Raw genomic sequence first — 19,209 nt, forward strand, 5'->3', positions numbered from 1 at the left:
ACTTTGCCCAATTAAAAAAAACGTATTTTGTTATGAATAGCGTAAAGCGTGATGAGGAAATGAAGTTTTTCTTCAGGACATTCCAACCCACTAAAAAAAAAAAAGATAATTAGCTTATAATTAGCCACAAATATGTTTGTGAAAGCCAGTGTGGTGTAGTGGTTAAGAGACTCATAATCTGGTGAACCGGGTTCGCGTCTCTGCTCCTCCTCATGCAGCTGCTGGGTGACCTTGGGCCAGTCACACTTCTCTGAAGTCTCTCAGCCCCACTCACCTCACAGAGTGTTGTTGTGGGGGAGGAAGGGAAAGGAGAATGTTAGCCGCTTTGAGACTTCTTTGGGTAGTGATAAAGTGGGATATCAAATCCAAACTCTTCTTCTTCATACCACCAAAACTTAGCAAAGCCCAGCTGTGTTTAGCAGCAGCCTGGGGACTATGTGGTGTTACTGTAGTGTTTTGCTGTTCTTCTTCCTCACCCCACTTTTTTTAAAAAATACTTTGCTCTTGACAACAGATTTTCAGGCTAGGAATGATACATGTAGTAGCATGGTTCCTGATGCACACAGCTTCACATGAATTGTATCTAACCTGGCTTGATGATCCCCAGTACTGAAAATTCAGACAAAAATTGTCACAATTCTAGGGAAAGTTACACATAATCAAGTCAACTGGGAAATCATTGGGAATTAAGTGTGCTCAACTGAGTGCTAAGATGTCAGTGGAGCTTAATAGTGCTTACTTAACTTCCTCTGGACCGCACTGTGTGTCAGCAATTGCATGGCGTAGCTGTCAACTTTTCCCTTTTCTTGCGAGGAATCCTATTCAGAATAAGGGAATTTCCCTTTAAAAAAGGGAAACGTTGACAGCTATTCTGCATGGTGGCAAGAAGTCTGCATGTTTGGTGTAGCATCAAACTACATTTCTTAACGTAAGGTGAGATATAATGGGTTTTACAGTGATATCCGTTTCAAGCGTTGCTGAAATCATTGTTAAGTCATTACAAAAGCAACTTGTGTTGTCATATGATTCGTGAAAGTTTTTACAGTAATGTGTCTTTCTAACTTTTCCCCTTTTTAAAAACTTTTCATTTGTCTCCCAAAGTACAGAAGGTATTGCATGTCAAGCATATGCTTGTGTAACATCAATTGACCATAGAAAACAGGCATCAACTAAAACATGGAGCATGTAGAACTGCCTGTATTTTTCTTCTTCTGTTCAGTACTCAGATACAGGGGCATTAATTAGTTATTCTGTTTAATATGTAATGTGTGATTGGAGGGAAGGGAAGGAGACAGGAACTAGTTCTTACTAATGTTTTGAGGAACCAGTGCTGTATCTGTATTTCAACCAAGTTCTGGAGTCAGCATTCATTCCTTTTTCTTCCCTCAATGTTACAGGAAAAATGTTTTCAGTACTGGCCATCAGAGGGATCTGTTACTTATGGAGAGATTACCATCGAGATAAAGAGTGACTCACTGGCTGATGCCATAAGCGTCAGGGACTTCCTGATTATGCACAATCAGGTATTAATGATAACATTTTAAATACGTCTGTGTCCGCTGTGGTTTTCTGAACTTCAGGGTTGCTTAAAGCCAACTGAAATGTAAATTTAGCTCAATTTAGATTACTCATTAAAATCCTCTTACCTTATATAAATCACATGATTAATTTACATTGACCATAAATGAAAAGGTTCCTATAGATAGCCATCCTATAGTCTGTGGATGGCTTCCAGTGTTCCGTTCCACTCTTGAAGCTGCATTGAATTTGTGGTTTTCTTGCCTTTGGATGACCAGGAGAAACTGGGCAGACTTGTCCGACAGTTTCATTTTCATGGATGGCCTGAAATTGGAATTCCTGCTGAAGGGAAGGGAATGATTGACCTCATTGCAGCTGTCCAAAAGCAGCAACAGCAGACAGGAAACCACCCCATTACAGTGCACTGCAGGTAAATAGTTTTGTATTTTATTTTGCTCCATACACCTTTGCTTGTTTGTAAGTTTGCAATATTTCTATTCTGCCCATCAATATTTCCATGACAAATATTTGCAAACATGTAAAAATGTAACTTTTTTTAAAAAAGACAATAATTTTCTATTAAAAAAATACACAGACCCCAGAAATTGACCAGGTGCCATTGCAGTTAATGAAGTGCCTGTATGACCTGATTGTAATGCCCAGTCCCTGTTACAAATCTAGTAGCCTTGAAACTATTTTCTGTACTCTGATTGGGAGTTTAAGAGAGAATGGACAACTATGGCCAGATACTCAGTTATCAGAAATGGGGCATTAGTCAGCAAGGCTTTAATATCACTTTTCTGGAGTTTTAGATCAGCAATGGGGAACCTCTTGGCCACAGGCCTAATCAGATCTGCCTGGCTTCTGAATTTGGGCTGCAAGGCCATTTTGGGCAAACCACACTCACCTACCAGTCACCTATTGTCATAAGATGTCAGCTACAGAGATCTGTTCTCTCCAATGTAAGAGAACAACAAGTGTTAACCTGTTAAAGTGTCCCATGAAAGCTGAACAAGTCTTGGATCTGTGCAGATCCAGATGCTTTTGTTGGATAAACCGAATTCATGATTTTGAAGCCCAATTTCTTATTAGCATGTGTAATGCACAGCAGTCAGTCACATAGTGATAGTCAGGCTTTGGCTTTTGAGACAAGGATGTTTGGAAGAGTTTCCAGAAGTGCTAGGAACTATGTTTATATAATGTTAGTTTAGAAATAGCATGATGTAAACATTTATGCACATAAAGTGATTGCAAGATTAAGGTTGGGTGGTTGAAAAATTTAGACGTGAGTTTATATTTCAAGAAAGTTTTCCTTGGCTAGTAGAACTAAATTCCGTTATCTGCATGAAAATGTTTATATTAAGCAAATTGGCATAATTTATTCTGCTTCTGCCAGTCCTTGGAAAGAACATTGAGGCAATGCAGGAATTCTTCTCAGTAACAGGGAATCAATTCAGGGTGTATTTTCATTGTATTGAATATGGATTTGGTAATATAACTTGTTAAAGAAAAAAATGTATATGTATTATAGTGCTGGAGCTGGAAGAACAGGTACATTCATTGCACTCAGCAATATTCTGGAGCGAGTCAAAGCTGAGGGGCTCTTAGATGTATTTCAAGCTGTGAAGAGTTTACGACTGCAAAGACCACATATGGTGCAAACACTGGTATGTTGTTTTAACCACAAAAATATTTGTCAAAAGGATAATAGGATGTTGGTATTTGAGCAAAGTGCCACAACACAGGACTTGGGTGTTCACAAATACATGTAGTGCCAATGCTTAGTCGTGCTGCAAAGCCACACCACAACAACTTTTGAAACTGCTGAATAGCCTCTGCACAGTGCTATAGGGTATCTTGGATTTTTGGGGGCAGAGGAGAGGGGTGTACAGCTGGTCCTCTGAACTGCTAATAGCAGTGGCAAGATCCAAATATTATTGCATACTTTTGCAATCAAGGAATTACGGCAAGGGTGGCCTCCCTGTATATAAGGGGCAGATTAATTAGAGCTGGTCATTTGTGCTCTGCTTGCCTCTCACAGTTGTTTTTAAAAACAATAGCAATAGTCAGGCTTGCATATGTGTCCTGGTATCAGAATATCAGAATATAGCCATTTTTAGCTGCCTCTTGATGGCTTCCCCACCCTGAGAGGCAGGCTATAACTAATTAAAATGAAAAAGTAAATGGGAAACTTCTTGATTTGACAGTGACTCCTGATAGGATTTATGGTTATTTTAAATGGTCCCATTGGGCTCACTGTCCACCTCTCATTCAAAATCTGCTTTCTCGGTGAACCAACTGTTGTTGTTTTAGTTAGATTTTAAAATTAATTATGCTACAACCTGCAAAAAATAAAGTGTTTTAACAGGATAAGAAATTAAAAATGTTGTCTGTGAGATAGGATTATGTTCCAGTTTAGAGTTAAACATGCTTCACTGGAATTGTTATGATTCAGAGAAATTTTCATCAGAGTAAATGTATTCTTCTTTTTTTTTCAGGAACAGTATGAATTCTGCTACAAAGTGGTACAAGATTTCATTGACATATTTTCTGATTATGCCAATTTCAAGTGAAAACTCCTGCCTTATTATTATTAATTTAATCATCTGTACAGAGATTTGTAAATCATGTTAATTTATTTCCATTGACTTTTTAAAAACTCTAAATGTACATACTACCATGTTTGGCTTGCTTGGAATGCCTCCTTAGATGTATAAATTATTCAAGACTTTCACTCTCTGATCCAAAGGAGCATGCGCAGAACCGTTTCAAAAAACCCCTGAAGAACCTGTTTGATTCCAGAGTCCCACTTTCCCTCAAAAACAGCAGGATTGCTATTGTTTTGAAATGCTCAACATGTGCAGCTTCAGCACATAAAATAGGGGAGCTGCACATCTAGCACACTTTTGCATGTGGGACACCCCATTCAGCTGGGGATATATGTGCAAAGGCTGTGTCTGTGTATCTAGTTCCCCAAGCTGGATCAAGGTGATCTTTAAAGTTTTGCATAACAGATGGCCGTGTACAATAGATCACAGTATAAACTATTATGAATATAGGGCACAATCCAGCCTATGTTAGGCATATTCAATACCCACTGATTTCAGTGGGTGTATTAAGCTTATGCTTAAATTTTTCCCATTGAGGTTAATGGGATATGGAGTCCAGTTAATGGTCTGGGAGCACTTGATGCTGCAGCACTGCTGAAGCTAAGTGTGCATGGATCTGATCAGCCCCTTGGATGGGAGTCCATCGAAGAACAGGAAATAAATACTTTTAAAATTCATTAATGGGACTTCAAAAATGCTTGGTTTTGGCTGGATCATACCCATATTTTCCCCTGAACATCTATGAAATTCTGCTTTTTATTTTTTAACTTTTAGATGACTTATAAAATAACCCGTGTTTATAAAGCAGAGGAATAAGAGTAAATAGGCTGGATCCAAATCCATGCACATAGCAATTATTTCTCTTAGAGCAATTTCCACACAATGGCCACATGCTACTAGGAAACACTGTGTACACCCCACTGAAATGAGTGTGGCCACCCAAGACCATATGCATTTGCTTGCTGCATTCATCTCAGTATTTGCAGAGTATTCTTTTTTTGGTTGTGGCAGTGTTTTGATGCTTTTATGTTCATCAGCACCTTGCTCCACTTGTAAACCTATTGATGCTAATGTGAACTGCTGACTGTGGAAGACATTATTTAAGGTGCTCTAGAAAGTTGGTTAATATTCTACAACTATTAATCTTAATGTTCAATAGCCAGGTTATATCTGTTTGCTTTTTTTGGTATTTTTTAAGCATTCTTCCTGTTAAGCACAACTCATTCAGTGGATTATATATAATGGTACATGAATCCTCCACAAGCAACTGTCTAAGATTTTGAACCTTAGCAAAGAAACATAAAACGTAAAAAACATAAAATTATTTTTGAAGACAAGATTCTCTAGATAGTTCTGTTATAATTGCAAACTAGATAGTTCTGTTATAATTGCAAGCTGTAACTTAGCACCATAATGCAAATACTGAGTTCGTTGAATTCAGTTAAATAATCTTAAAAGATCACCTTTATTTAACCTGATATAATTTTTTAAAAAGAAATATTAACATAAAGTAACATATTTAATGTAAGTTAATTAATCAATATTTTGAAACTATTTTGTATTTTGAAAAGAAAGAGGTTCTGTTCTTCCTATCACAAAAAGGTATATTGCCAGATAGAAAGCAAATATATAAAGGAAAACATATACTTTCAATTTAAAACAATCTAGCTTAAGATAGTTATGGCTAAGCACTACTGAAAGCAACACAACTTCAGTAATTACATAGTGGCAAACTTGCTTCACTGGTGTCAATGGAGTATAGTCATGACAAATCTTTAGTTGAATCAGGGAATAGCATCTACTGAAGTCAAGACATTTACTTCCAAGTCCTTAGAATACTGGTGTTAGTGTTCAATTAAGGAAACAGAGAAATACACTTGTGCTCCTTTAGTGTCAGTGGTACTTAATGGGAATGAACCGTGTCCTGAATTGTGTCCCTACAAATGGTGTGGTACTCCTCAATGCCAGTATGCTTTCAGACCTCCTATATGACCTATGATTTCACAATTTTCTCTCTTATTGTAAGTATACAGAACTATCCCAGTAGTGTAGCCAATGAAGTATGGACATGTAGGAGTGCCCACAAAATTTGGGTTTGGGCTGTTGGTGCACAACAAACCATTTACTGTTAGGGCACAAAACCCATTTGTTTTGAACTGACTTTCATGATGGGTTGCTTCCTAGGGTTTTTACTTTAATGGCTGTGACAATATATAAAGCCCCATGTGGCAATGTCATCGTCTAGACAAAACTAGCTTTGGAGAAAAATGACAAAACACACAGTACATTTTATATCTATTGCTCCCATCTTTTTAGAAGGCATAAATTAAAGAGCACAAGTACAAAAGAATAATTTGTATATAAATGTCTAATATGCAATAGTTTGGGCTTGTTCATTGGTGGTTTTTTTAATACAACAAGGAAAGCCTTATTGACAACTATGTAGACTTTAACCTGGTCATTACATTTCAGATCCTACATTATTTTAATCAATGTTCATTTTAATACATGACTGGAAGAAAGGTGGATACTTTTAGCAATTCAGAGGATTGCAAGGTGTCCACATGAGTCTTTTACTTACCGACTTTTAATTGAAAACAGTTCAGGTTAGTCTATAAGCACACTGTTTTTAAAGCACTGCCATTTTATTGCTTGTGTCTTCCCAGTAATGCACTTCTGTAAATCTATATGTATATGTACAGTTGTTATGCACTTAATGAATAGAATTTATTGTAAGAGGTGATTGATGTTAAGCTCTCTAAGCCCCAAAGCAAACACCATTATTTGGTTAAGAGTTGAATGTAAAATAAGCTTTCTATCATAATAAGTTTGGAAATCCAAACTCCAAAATGTGAGGAATGAACAGTCCAATACACTATGGACCCAAATCTGTGAGCACATTAATAGATGAAGATAGGTTTTTTAAAACCACTGTTTCTACCCACCACTTTAGAAGCTGCTTCCAACAGCCTTAAGAGTGTCAGACGCTTTCTAATGCAGTACAAATTGTGTGGAAACTGCTGTTTTCAAAATACTGGGGTTTTTATTTAGGTATGACAAAACCATAATCATATTCTTCCTAATATCTCTATTTTTGTTACAATAGAGACATGTGCTAGTCCTGGTATTGAGTTTTTGACTACTGGATATTAGTAACACCTTTGGACTTTTTTGTGTCCTGGTGAATATGTCCCCTCGGTTTTCTTGGCTCCTTGATGAATGGCCTCTCTGCACTTAGCCAAAGTATCTCAATTAGCTTGATAACACAAAAATAGTCTTTACAGTTACCAATTTAGTCTCCGTCTTCTAATTTCCCACTTCCTAGCTTTCAGTAAACCTAGAATATCATAGGTAGCTGCTGTTCCCTCATCCATGACACTGGAATTCCTTGCTTCTCTTAGTATCTGGTCCAGTACCCCTTCCTTGACCTCTGACCAGCAACCAGAGCTGTAACTGTGAAATCTGCTTAAGGGAAAGCATTGCAGTTGTTCCTTTTTAAATTATCCAAACAAAGTCATTTCCAGATGTAGAGAAAAATCCTGCCTTGGTGGAAGGAAGTAATTATTAGATAATATTTCTAATAGCATCCAGAGCTCTCTTAATTCTGTAAAGCAATATTTAAAAACGTAAGATGTGGGCCAGAAATGCACATAGCGGAATCCATTAATGAAGTAGGGATGTTTTAACTTTTCTTATATTTACCCAAGTGAAGCCAGAATACTTGGGGTGAGGCTCATTTTGGTAATACTAATATGAGTGCACTTAAAATGGAGCCAAATGAGCAGCTTTCCTCCCCTAATGTGGAATAATTTCTATACTCAACAGTTTCAGATAATTCCGTGGGATTAAATTCTCTGAAGTAATCTGAAGCACAAAACCTTCTCTGTGGCTTTGTTGGATTCCCTTCAGACAATCTAGTTCTACTAGGTTCTCCCATTTGGTGACGACAAGACATGCCACAGTTGAGGAAATACTGTGCTAAACCCAGCCAAATCACTTTTAATCACAACTAATCTGTTTTATGAAGTTGGTGAATTGCAACTTTAGAAAGCTTGTTTTTCACTTCAAGGTGTTTAGTCAAATAAGACTGTGATACTTCGTACAATGGTATAACAAACATATTTATGGGTTTCCACACTTAAATTTTTTTTACATTGCATGAGATTGCATTAATAAATGCCAAACAGTGATTAGAAATTTATATGTTCTGATCTGCTTATCTAGTCACTATGTGACTCAACTTATTGTCTTGTGTGACAGTGGACATTGATTGCCAAAGCTCTTAAGTACATGCTTAACTCAGAAACAGTGCACAAATAGTAATATTGTTAAAGCAGTTTATTTTGAGTATGTTTCTAGAAACCCAGGGTTCCTTATCAATTTATCAGGGAATCAACAATAGCCCTATTTGTGTGTTAAAACCCTCATGCGATTATACTTGTGCGAGGAGAGGGCATGAGCGTGTTAACTCCCCAGCTTCACCCTCCATGAAGCTGGATGTCTGCTATATGCATGCAGATCCAGTGTGATTTAGAACCTTGCACAATCTGCGTCCTGAATTACATGGAGAGCTAACACTAATGCAGCAGCGTCCTGGCTACAGATCTTTGCCCTCCAATGCATGGAGGGAGCAGGCCAGCACTCCCTTTATTGCATCTGCTTTTTTAATGCCTTGCAAGGACTAACAAGAAGATAAAGAACTGTAACTTAGCTAACCAAAAGGCATCTTATCACTTGTTACTGATATTTTCCTGCAGAATACAGCAGCGGAGGAGACATGTCCTTTGTAGGCCTGGCACCAGGGACTAGCAAAATCTGGCAGGGCCCCCTCTAATAGTTTATATACATAAAAATGCTTTAAAAACAAACAAGAGCAATGTGCACACAGGCATGCAAACAGTTAATGTGTGTGGGAAAATGTAGCTGTGTGGGGAAAGGAAGGCTCTGGTCTTGACCTTCTGTTGCCTGTATGACAGCCAAGGTGTTTCCATTCTATACCGTACTTGGATTCTTTGCTCCCCTTATTGTCACAGGATTTGCAGAGCCCACAATCAGCCACAACGTTCAGGATTAACTCTGCACTGTTGCAGAAGTTGGGCGAGCCTAAGCTCACAGTTTGCCTGGTCCACTTGAGGTCTCCCATGTTACCAGTAGTGGATGCTATATCAGGCAGCACAGGCTCTGTGCCCCCGACTCATCTGCTGTTAGAGCCAGTCCATCCGCACGCCCCATTTAGTCAGCCAGCTAGCCCTCTGCGTGGAGCTTAGGAGCAAAAGAAGATATTGGAGGAAGCCCTGCTCATGCATTCAAAAGAACACCTGAGCTTGAAACAGTCCAGGAGTGTGTGCACCAGCCCCTCCTCCAGTATCCTCATGTGTGCCATCTCCATTCTCTCCTCTCCTAAGGTTTGAGCAGAAATATCTGCAGCAATATTCTAGCTGCATTCAGAAATTCCCTGCAGACCTTTGTGGGAGTAGGAAGCATGCAGAGGGTTACTGGGGGCAGGGGGAGCATTGCGTCCCTGTGACCCTACACAATTTGAACTCTCATGTACTCTTCTGAATGCACGAAGTGTGCACTCTCTTGTATTTGATGTGGATGTGTATCTCTGTGTGTGCACGTTTCTGCATCTCTCCTCTGCGTGTTCAGGCCTCCTGCTATCTCTTGCATGGGGTCCAAAGAATCCTGGAAACAGCCCTGGTGCTGTGGGACATACGTGCTCTGTATAGGGGCCAGCTAGTCTCACTATGCAAATTTAAGAATGTGACATAATGCACTCCAGAATTCCCTGCAACACACAACATAGTTCTTGGCAGACAACTCAGTGTGGAAAGCATTTCTTGATGCAAGCAAGTTTTGAAATCTTGTACTAAGTAGATACTTAATGGCTTGGGTTAATCAGGCCCAACAGAAGAATGCCTGTTGTATTGATTAGTGTTTTGAAAATGACTTTTATGAATTGGTTTTTAAAGGAATTTGAACATCTTTGTTTCCAGCATTTGAAAATGTTTTCATTACGCAGTATCATTTTTAGTATGTTGCTACTGAACCTTATTCTGTATATGCAAAACTATATTTAATTTATGTCAAGATCTTTATAATATATGTATGTATTATACAGTGATATTTTCTTTTATTACATTTATAATTTGATCTTGCTGTATTTATAATGCCAGTGAATGTTGCTGAATTATTTGTATATGCAAATCGCAAGATCTAATAATTCTGATGCAAGAACAAGGTTTCATTTTTATTTTCAGGCTGCATTTCTTTCTTTAAATCTCTTAATTTCATTCCTCTACTATTTGCTCATTTAAACTAAATACAGCAATAGTGCAAAGGACATAAAATCCCTTACTTAAATTACTTCCCAGAACTAGCTAACTCTAGCTATTTGACTCAGAGCACTGTTCTGACAAAAAAAAGAGTTAAAAATGAAGCATTATACATATAACATTAATTTGCAACAGCAATTTATCTTCTCAACCAGAACACGCTTATTTATTCTAAGTAATCTGAATAAAAGTAATCATTATTCTCAGTTGTTCCAATGGATTATACAAAAGTAAATGTAATCTTTCTGGGCAGTACATTTTGGTCTACTTGAAACAAATATAGCCATGGCAGGCATTTTAGACCTTGTCTACACATGCATCAAAACGGATTTGAGAGGGTTAGACTGGACTGCAGGAGCAGAAACATGGTGGTGATGGGGAATGGCATAAAAAGGACATGGTGCACTTTTGTGTGTGCCAAGAGAGATGGTTCTGTTGCATATATTAAATTTCTGAAAGAGAATGATACGTTCGTTTTAAAACATCTTTCCTTTGAAGGAAGTACAAAAGGAATCCAGCAGTGTCTGGACAGTATGTCCTCTCCCTTACTCCTCTCTGTGCTGCCTGTGTTACATGCAGTGTTCCACTGCAGACTGCAAATAGGTGGTCACATTTATAATCCTCCCCTATGTTCAAAACTCCTTCATGAGTAGAAAACAACTGGGAACAAGCTGTGCTAGAACCATTCTTCCTGGTAATGCTGCTTTTACTTGCAGGGTGCTTTAATATGCTGGAGCATTCAAATCTGGGGTGTCCATGGATAGTTTAACATGGTTGCATCCTGTCTCCTTCCTCAACATTCTATCTACCCTCATGTTGCTTTATGTGTAGACCATGTCCTAGTTTGCTTCAGTCACCACTCTGGATTTAGTAGGGTACTATTTTCTATAATGCAAAGGCACACACCACTGATATCTCAGCTATGTGGAGAAGATTGTATCCTGATTAGGTATAATCTAATTAGATTAGATTTCATTGGAGCATTAAAACTGGACAGAACCATTTATTTGGGCTAACTATTTCTTTATTCATATCAAAACCATTCTATGGTATTTTTATTTACCAAATTTTCCTAAATGTCCTGCCTTGAAGCCATCCACAGTTGTCCAATGTTACTTTCACTAATAGGATCCTGCTGTAAGATCTCCACCCAATAAGTTCCAGAAATTCTTACAGTGCAGATTACCTTCATCATGCTTTAAGTTGGTAAAACCCTGTTTGCTGGGGGGGGGGGAGGGGTTCTGATGGGAGGTAGATAGCTACTCATTGCCATTGTAAAAGAGTGTCTGAATTCTATGAAAACACACACACACACGTCACAAAGTTACAATTTTCAATTACGGTACATCCCTGTTCTGAGGTTAACGTATAGCAACTATCAATCAGAACCCATTGCTTGTAGTTCTTGAAGAATCAACTATTTTGGAAGATATTTTTTTAAAAAAATAAAAATCCTCTCAGTCGCCAAGCAGTAGATAACTGTGTCTCACATAACTGAAATCCAGATCTGCCATCATCATGAGAAAACTACTTGTGAATTTCCATGAGCAAGTTCTTCATTTCTGACAGTTCCTTGTTTAATTCTTGGTAACCTAATGCCACAGACTATGGAAAAAAAGCTTATAAAATTGACTACATGGGATGTCAGTGCTTAGAACTTGGAAGAATTTAAAATGTTTCCAATCTATTTTGGCCCTGTTGAGATCTTGTTTTTAGAACTCTGATTCGGAATATTGAAAACCTGTAAGTTGACAGATTTTTTAATTATCCAGTCTAGCATACATCTATTCACTTTGCCAGAACTCACGTGTAAACAAAGACCACTGTAGCTGGATTATAAGTGACTTTCTCGGGATCATTCCCAAGATTTCTTACTACCCAGGCTATATAGTTTTATTTGAAACTGCAGTGGCAGACCTCATTATGAGGTTTGTAGGCTGTTTTCTGAACATCCTCTGTGGCTTTGATAATAGTGTATTTAAAATGAATACATTAGTAAAAGTAATATTCTATATTATATTTGATCTAATAAAACACAGAACTCTTGTGGGAGAAGGGCAGTTGAAAGAAAAAAATCTCGACAATTTGTTACCATTTTTTATATCAAATAAAATATCTTGATGTTTTGGAGTTCTGTTTCCCCAGGTAATTTGCTACACTTTGCACTTTTATCATCTAAAAGATAGATAGATTAATTATTTGAAAGGACTTTAAATCTGAATTTAATATGAGCTTCTTATAAAGCATATTCATAAATGCACGCAAGAATCATGTCTCTGAGCTTTTGATTTGTGTCTTACAAATAGAAATAAATAGTTACTGATAAACCATACCTTCCTCAAATACTGGCATTCAGATTACACTATCTAGATATCTAGAATGAAAAAATAAATGGCTATAGCTTATGCCAGTAACTGTCCTTAGCTAGAAAATATGCAGGCCCATCTTTCTCAAAAGTGAAAACACACAGAGTTCTTAATAAAATAAGATTAGACCAAATTCATTCTAGTCCAGCATCCTGTACTCATAGTGGGCAAGCAGCTATGGTTTCATGTGGGAAGTCTTTGAGAAGGACAGGAGCACAACAGCAACTAATATGCAGAAGTAATACAGTCATGATAGCTCTTACTCCATACATTTGTCCAATGTCCTTTTCAAACTATCCAAGTTGATGGCCAACACTACATCTTGCAATCATGAATTCCATAGTCTAATCATGTGCTGTGTGACATAGTTCCTTTTGTCCGTCCTAAATCTTTCAGCATTCTAGTTTGGTGGATGGCCCAGGTTCTAGTACATGTGAGAAGGATAGATACTTCTCTCTAACCCAGGGGTAGTCAACCTTTTTATACCTACTGCCCACTATTGCATCTTTCTTGATGGTAAAATTTCCTTACCACTCACCAGTGCTTGATGGAAGGAGAATACAGCTTGTTCCATAGAACCCCTACCGCCCACCTAGAATCCAGAAATGCCCACTACTGTGCGGTGGGGACCAGGTTGAAAACCCCTGCTCTTACCAGTTTCTGCACATCATGCATAATTTTATACAAATCTATCATGCTCCACAATACCTTTTTCTAAACTAAAAAGTTCCAAATGTTGTAATCTTGTTCCAGCTCTCTGATCATTTTGGTTACCTCCTCCTCCCTTTTCCAGCTCAACAATATCCTTTTCCAGCTCAACACAGTATTCCAGTGCAGTCACCATAGATTATTGGAGCTGTATTTTCCTGGCAGCAGACAACAGAACCACAAGACAGGTGTAAAATACTCAAGCAAGAGTTTTATTTACAACCTTACAAACACAAAGTATGTGGGTGTTCTCTTTTGCAGGCAAATGCAAACTGCAACTTCTCCTTTTGTACTCATCACCAGTTGTACCTAATCAGCCTAGAAAACCACACCACGAACTCACAGAAACAGTTCTTAAAGTTGCAACAAACTTTTGTTTCTTTGCAGAATGACTCCTACCATAGATTTGTGTAACAGCATTATGATATTGACAGTTTTATTTTCAAACCCTGTCACACACTGGCTCAACATTTTCATTAAGCTAAGATCTCGTTCCTCATAAGTCACTGCCATTTCAGACCCCATAAATGCATATATGAAAAGTTAGGACTCCCCCAGCAATGTACATCACTTTAGAATTGTTTGCATTTATTGCACTGGCCATTGTAATGCCCACTAACCCAGTCTGGATAGATCCTCTTGTAGCTAATTCGTAAATCCATTTTTCTTCTTACAAACCTGAACAATTTGGTGGCCACAGCAAATCTGGTGACCTCACTGCTCACCCCGAACCCCAGGTTATTTATGAACAAGTTCAAAAGTGGAGTCTTACCAAGAATCTTGGGGGACTTGGCTTTCTACATCACTCCATTGGGAGAACTGTCCATTTATTCCTGTGAAGGGAAGGTGACCTTCATTACTTCATGAAAAGCAGCGAAACTTCAAACACTCAGGGGACTCTTCTGAGAAGCTTTTCTTGGTCACTTCTCCCTGTTCTTTAACCAGTTACTGATCCATAAGAGGACTGCCTCCGTAGCTGGTCTCCATTTTATTTTACCTCTTTTTATTGTTGGTTTTAATGTTTTTGGAATTTGCTCCTCAAATTCTTTTTTAAATCCCTTATTGTTTGCATCCCCCCCCCCCGCAAGGGCTGTGCTCCCTTTGCCAAATGTGAACAAAAAAGTAGCAAATAAAAATAAAAAGGAAGTATTTTTCTGAATGAAGCCTTCTCCAATCGCTTTCCTTGACTCTCCTCATTAACCACACTGGCATTAGTGGTATCTCTCCTTATAAACTTGGTTCACTTATCTGTAAGTCTTAACATGCTGGTAAAAAATCCTGAATGTGTGCTAAAGGCTTGGTATCTTTCTTTTTTTATTACAGTAAAACTATAGTGAAGTTACTTTGCAGCATTATTTCTGCAGAAAATCCTTTCTTTTGAGTGCACTCCTATGCAGCAAGTATCTCGAGATACTGAAAATATAATTCAGATAGTTACAATTGTATGGTCAGAATGATTTCTTCCTACATGCTGGAGTGGTTGGACTAGGATCTGGGAGACCAGGGCTCGTATCCCCACTCAGCCATGAAGCTCACAAAGTGACCTTAGGCCAGTCACTGCCTCTCAGTAAAACCTACTACATAGGGTTGTTGTGGGTATTAAATAAGGAGGAGGAGAACCATGTATGTCACCTTGAGCTCCTTGGAGGAAAAGATGGAATAGAAATGCAATAAATAAAATAAAATACCCTACTGTGATGTCCCTTATAACTGGCTCAAAGGTGCAACTTCCAAAAGCATGTTAAAGAGCAAGTCTATCAAGATAAAATGATGTACATTGTCAGCTATTTACTCAATTATACCCTTGCACATGACACAGTAGTAACTTCAGAATGGTGTATCTGTATAACTGTGACTGAAATGTTATACTATTTTGAAAATAACCAGGTTTTACTAAGTTGACTACTCAAACTTTACATGTTGCAATCTAATGGCAAATTTACACTGCAATCCTAACCATGTTTAGTCAGAGGTTAGTCCAATGGGAACTGGATTCAGTGGGGCTTAGCTTACTCCCAAGTAAATGGGGTCAGGATGGCCTAAACTGGATTGTGCCAGTAGCTTTGCCACTTCAGAGTAATTTAATTCCAAAGCGAAGCTAACATTAACAAAGCTGTTTACACTGAACTACAACACATTTGAAGTGACTAAACATCATAGCCACATGAAAACAGCAAATGAGGTAAACTATAAAAATTACAAAAGCAAAGCACAAATGTCAAGAGATTTTGCTTTTTGAAAAATCTAAATATTAAAATGTTATGCCCTGCAGCAGAAAAGAATGTATGACCTTGCCGAGGCTTTGCTTCCTTTGTGTATATATTCTGCTTGCAAAAACTTTATTAACTTGATACTAGACCATATATTCTACCAAGGCAAACTACTGGAAGTAAGTTAATATGCAGCATATAAATTGCAAGGTATATGCTATTAATTTTCAGTATCAACTACTTCTACACAAAAAATATATAATTCACACATATATCACCTCCTTACTAAATCATCAATATACAAACACCCAGAGGTGTACATAGGGTCCCTAGTGCCCTTGGCAAGCAGCTGTATCAACGCCCTCCCCTGAAAAAAATAGCCTTATTAGAATAGCCACATTAGAAATTACTAGATTTCACATGACTCAAGTACTCAAAATGTCTGGAGTGAGGGTGAAGCGAGGCAAGAAAGTTCCTTATAAGTCCTATTGAGTTCAGTGGGGTTTACTCCCAGGTACCTTAATTAAATAGGCAGAAAAAATGACATACAGAACATGGGAGGGAAAACAAACTTCTGCAGACCATGCATACAGTTTTCTTGTAAAAAGTGTACAATACTATACATTATTGGCCATGGGTGGAGTATCCTGTTTTCTCTCCTCAACACTCAAAGACATTTAGGTCTACACATACACTGTACATACTCATTTTGTTTCATTCATGTGTATAGAGTTTAGAATCTATAACTATCTCAGTCACCTTTTAAATTTTAAAGCAGTTTTCCTCATCTGCTTTTGATATTCACTTTTCCACTTTTATGAATCTGATGACATAATGGAAAGTGGAAGTGGAAGCAGCTCAGGCAAGACTAATGTAAGACGATACAGATATGAAATCAAAATGACTGCAGGTTTTATTCAGATTGAGGGGTTGGGGAGAAACCCTGCTCCAGGAAGCCTAATTGGGAGGGAGGATTGGTTTCTCTGTATATAATATAAATGTAAGAATGTTATCAAACAGCCCCCACTGGAGGTTTGCAGTGCCACATCACAGACCTGGATTTGAATGAAGTCAGGGCAGGATAAAGGAGCAAATGTGAAGGCAGGCTGCACAACAGCAGCATGGGAGTGAGGAAGGGAGGCACACTGAGAGGCAGAAAGCAGTGGTTTAAAGTGGTGGAAGTTTGAGTAAAGCAGAGATGGAGGAAACTGGGAAGAAAATGGTAACTTTAAACACCAGCAGAAATTTTAGTAAATTAGGGGTGGAAGGTTTAAAGCAGCCACTCCCCCCACCCCTTTCAGTGTTTTCTCCCTTCTTGTTATCCTAAAACTTATCCCTTTTGCATTCCTCAACTGCCTCATTTGAGAGAGAGAAAGGATGTGGAGTCCTCAAATATTCCATAGTACTTTTTTACAATGTATTTCACTCCTGGTTCTGCATGAAGTTCCAGATTTGATGTAGCAACTTAGAACAGATATTTTATTAGCAAGCACCCAAAATATACACAACATCCATCAACTGAGTTTAGCCTTCTCAAACTCAACAAGCTACGGTAACTCACAAGATTCTGCTCATATTAAAAATAGAAATGTGATGAAATTAGAACAGTCAGCCTAAAGGTTCAAGAGGCCCTACTCCTTGGACCAGAAACTAAGAAACAAAAATCTTTGCATTAAGACTCTTTTGAGATGGACATTTCTTCTTTTTTGGTGGAAAGCTTACGAGTATGCTATTTATAAAATACTTTTTCTTTCAGCACCACTTTCACTTACTGCATCAGAAGGAGCTTCCCAATCTAGATAAATATTGAAACTAAGTAACAAAGGAGTCAACTTCCCATTCATATATTGTCCAGGGAAACAAGAGGCTACTTTGTAAAAGAAAAAGAAAACAGAAAAGAAAAAGTCAAACCAGCACACAAAGGCACAGGAAAATACTGTAATTATATTAAGCACCGGTATTTGACGGTAGCAGGAAGGATTAAATGCCAAAGATAATGCTCGAGAGTAACTCCTACCTTTAGAAATTCAGAAGACTCCCATGCATCCCCTGTTGCATAAATGTAGAAAGCATTTCTTTATAAATGTAGAATGTATTTATACGTACTCTTCTTTCTGAGCTAAAATTTCAAATATGTTTTTGAAATAAACCAGGTATGTTTTAGACGTATCTCTTTGTAAGTAAAAGTAACTAATTGTTTCTTACGTGTCATTTACGTATAACTGAAAAGCTGCAGGAGTTCACCACTGCAGCGATCTTGCAGAAAAAATTGGGGGGAGGCACGGACATGGGGGTGAAGATGAGAGCAGGTGTACAGTGGGACTGCATAGGAGAGAGGGTTTTTCAGAGATGGGAGTTGGGATGGTGAAAAGCAAGCTTTAGCAGTTGCATGGGCTTGGGACGGGCTGCCTACAAAAGAGATGCTAAACTGGAGAACTTGAGAGTTCCTTGTGTGCAACTGCAATTGACAGATCCTGTATCATAGGATCCAACTCCTAGGGACCGAGGGGTCTTCTCCAAGTTTCCACACCCCTGTCCTGTGTAGTCACGAGGGTGCCCCCCCATCCTCCATTAATTTAGGGGGCGTGTCTGCACCTGGCAAGTTTTTCCATTTTCAGAAAAAGAAAATAGGGTAGGGGGGAGAATAATAATAATAATTTATTACTTATACCCCGCCCATCTGGCTGGGTTTCCCCAGCCACTCTGGGCGGCTTCCAACAAAACACTAAAATACAATAACCTATGCAAATGCAAAGCCGGCTGTTCTTTTCTTTCTTTTTCTTAAAATTCAATCATTGTACTTGGAAGTTCTTCAGCTACTTCATAAGCACTCAAAAATTGTCATTATATCCACCCTGTTGTGCTATTTTTAAGCAGCACCTCAGAACAGAGGACGGACGGCACCCTCATAACCACGCCTACTTGAGTTCAGAAGCGCTTACTCGCAGGTAAGCGGCATTACGGCTGTCCCCTAGGCGGGAGCCCTTTTCCCGCCTCCGCCGCTTGGCGCGAGAAGCGAAGGAACTAAACGCGCACGGCGCTTCTCCTAAATGTCTGTTAAAAATTGAACGGCCTTCTGGGTTCCCCATTGGATCGTTTTTTCTCCCCGCGTCATCCCGCGTTCTCCAATCAGAATCCACCGCGCGTCGTTTTAAAAAGTAAATCTGATAAAACGTTGCGCCATATTTATGCTTCCGCGGAAACCATTCGGAAGTAGTCCCCACACAGCCCGCTCCCCCCCCGCCCCCCAGAAAGCTCAGTTCAGTGTGGGAGTGGTGATGGGGTAAGGAACATTATTATATTTTATCGTTCTTCCAGGGCAGGGGACAACTAAGTTAAAAGAAAAGGCGGCAAAGTTTTGCGTGGCGGAGAGATACAGACCTGGAGTGAGGAGAGTTTTACGCCGGAGTTACGGACGTGACGACGTCAGAGCGGGGATTTGAATTAAGTGGGGAGTTAGGCG

The 19,209-nt window shown here is 38.7% G+C and overlaps 1 protein-coding gene and 1 long non-coding RNA gene across 13 annotated transcripts in view; one reads left to right on the forward strand and one right to left on the reverse strand.

Annotated features, from left to right (window-relative positions):
- Positions 1-5,492, forward strand: part of PTPRE (protein tyrosine phosphatase receptor type E) — a 140,419-nt gene extending 134,927 nt beyond the window's left edge. For all 10 annotated transcript variants that reach the window (XM_081912687.1, XM_081912690.1, XM_081912691.1 and 7 more), the window contains 4 exons: positions 1,398-1,523; positions 1,797-1,948; positions 3,050-3,185; positions 4,017-5,492. In XM_081912687.1, the coding sequence (XP_081768813.1) occupies positions 1,398-1,523; positions 1,797-1,948; positions 3,050-3,185; positions 4,017-4,091 (489 nt within the window). In that variant the 3' untranslated portion in view covers positions 4,092-5,492. The remainder of the gene's footprint in view (positions 1-1,397; positions 1,524-1,796; positions 1,949-3,049; positions 3,186-4,016) is intronic.
- LOC309370767 lies at positions 16-19,206 on the reverse strand. 3 transcript variants are annotated; one of them, XR_014168662.1, is made up of 4 exons: positions 19,128-19,206; positions 14,309-14,369; positions 1,549-1,596; positions 16-90 (listed from the first exon to the last, which is right to left on the reverse strand). It is a non-coding gene; the product is annotated as an uncharacterized lncRNA (long non-coding RNA). The 3 variants fall into 3 exon arrangements; XR_014168663.1 differs by lacking the exon at positions 19,128-19,206 and adding an exon at positions 18,689-18,874; XR_014168664.1 differs by lacking the exon at positions 19,128-19,206 and adding an exon at positions 17,519-17,743.
- Positions 19,207-19,209: the final 3 nt, after the last annotated feature.

Source organism: Podarcis melisellensis (genome assembly GCF_964234715.1).
Source record: "Podarcis melisellensis genome assembly, chromosome: 5".
In the NCBI taxonomy this organism is placed as follows: Eukaryota; Metazoa; Chordata; class Lepidosauria; order Squamata; family Lacertidae; genus Podarcis; species Podarcis melisellensis.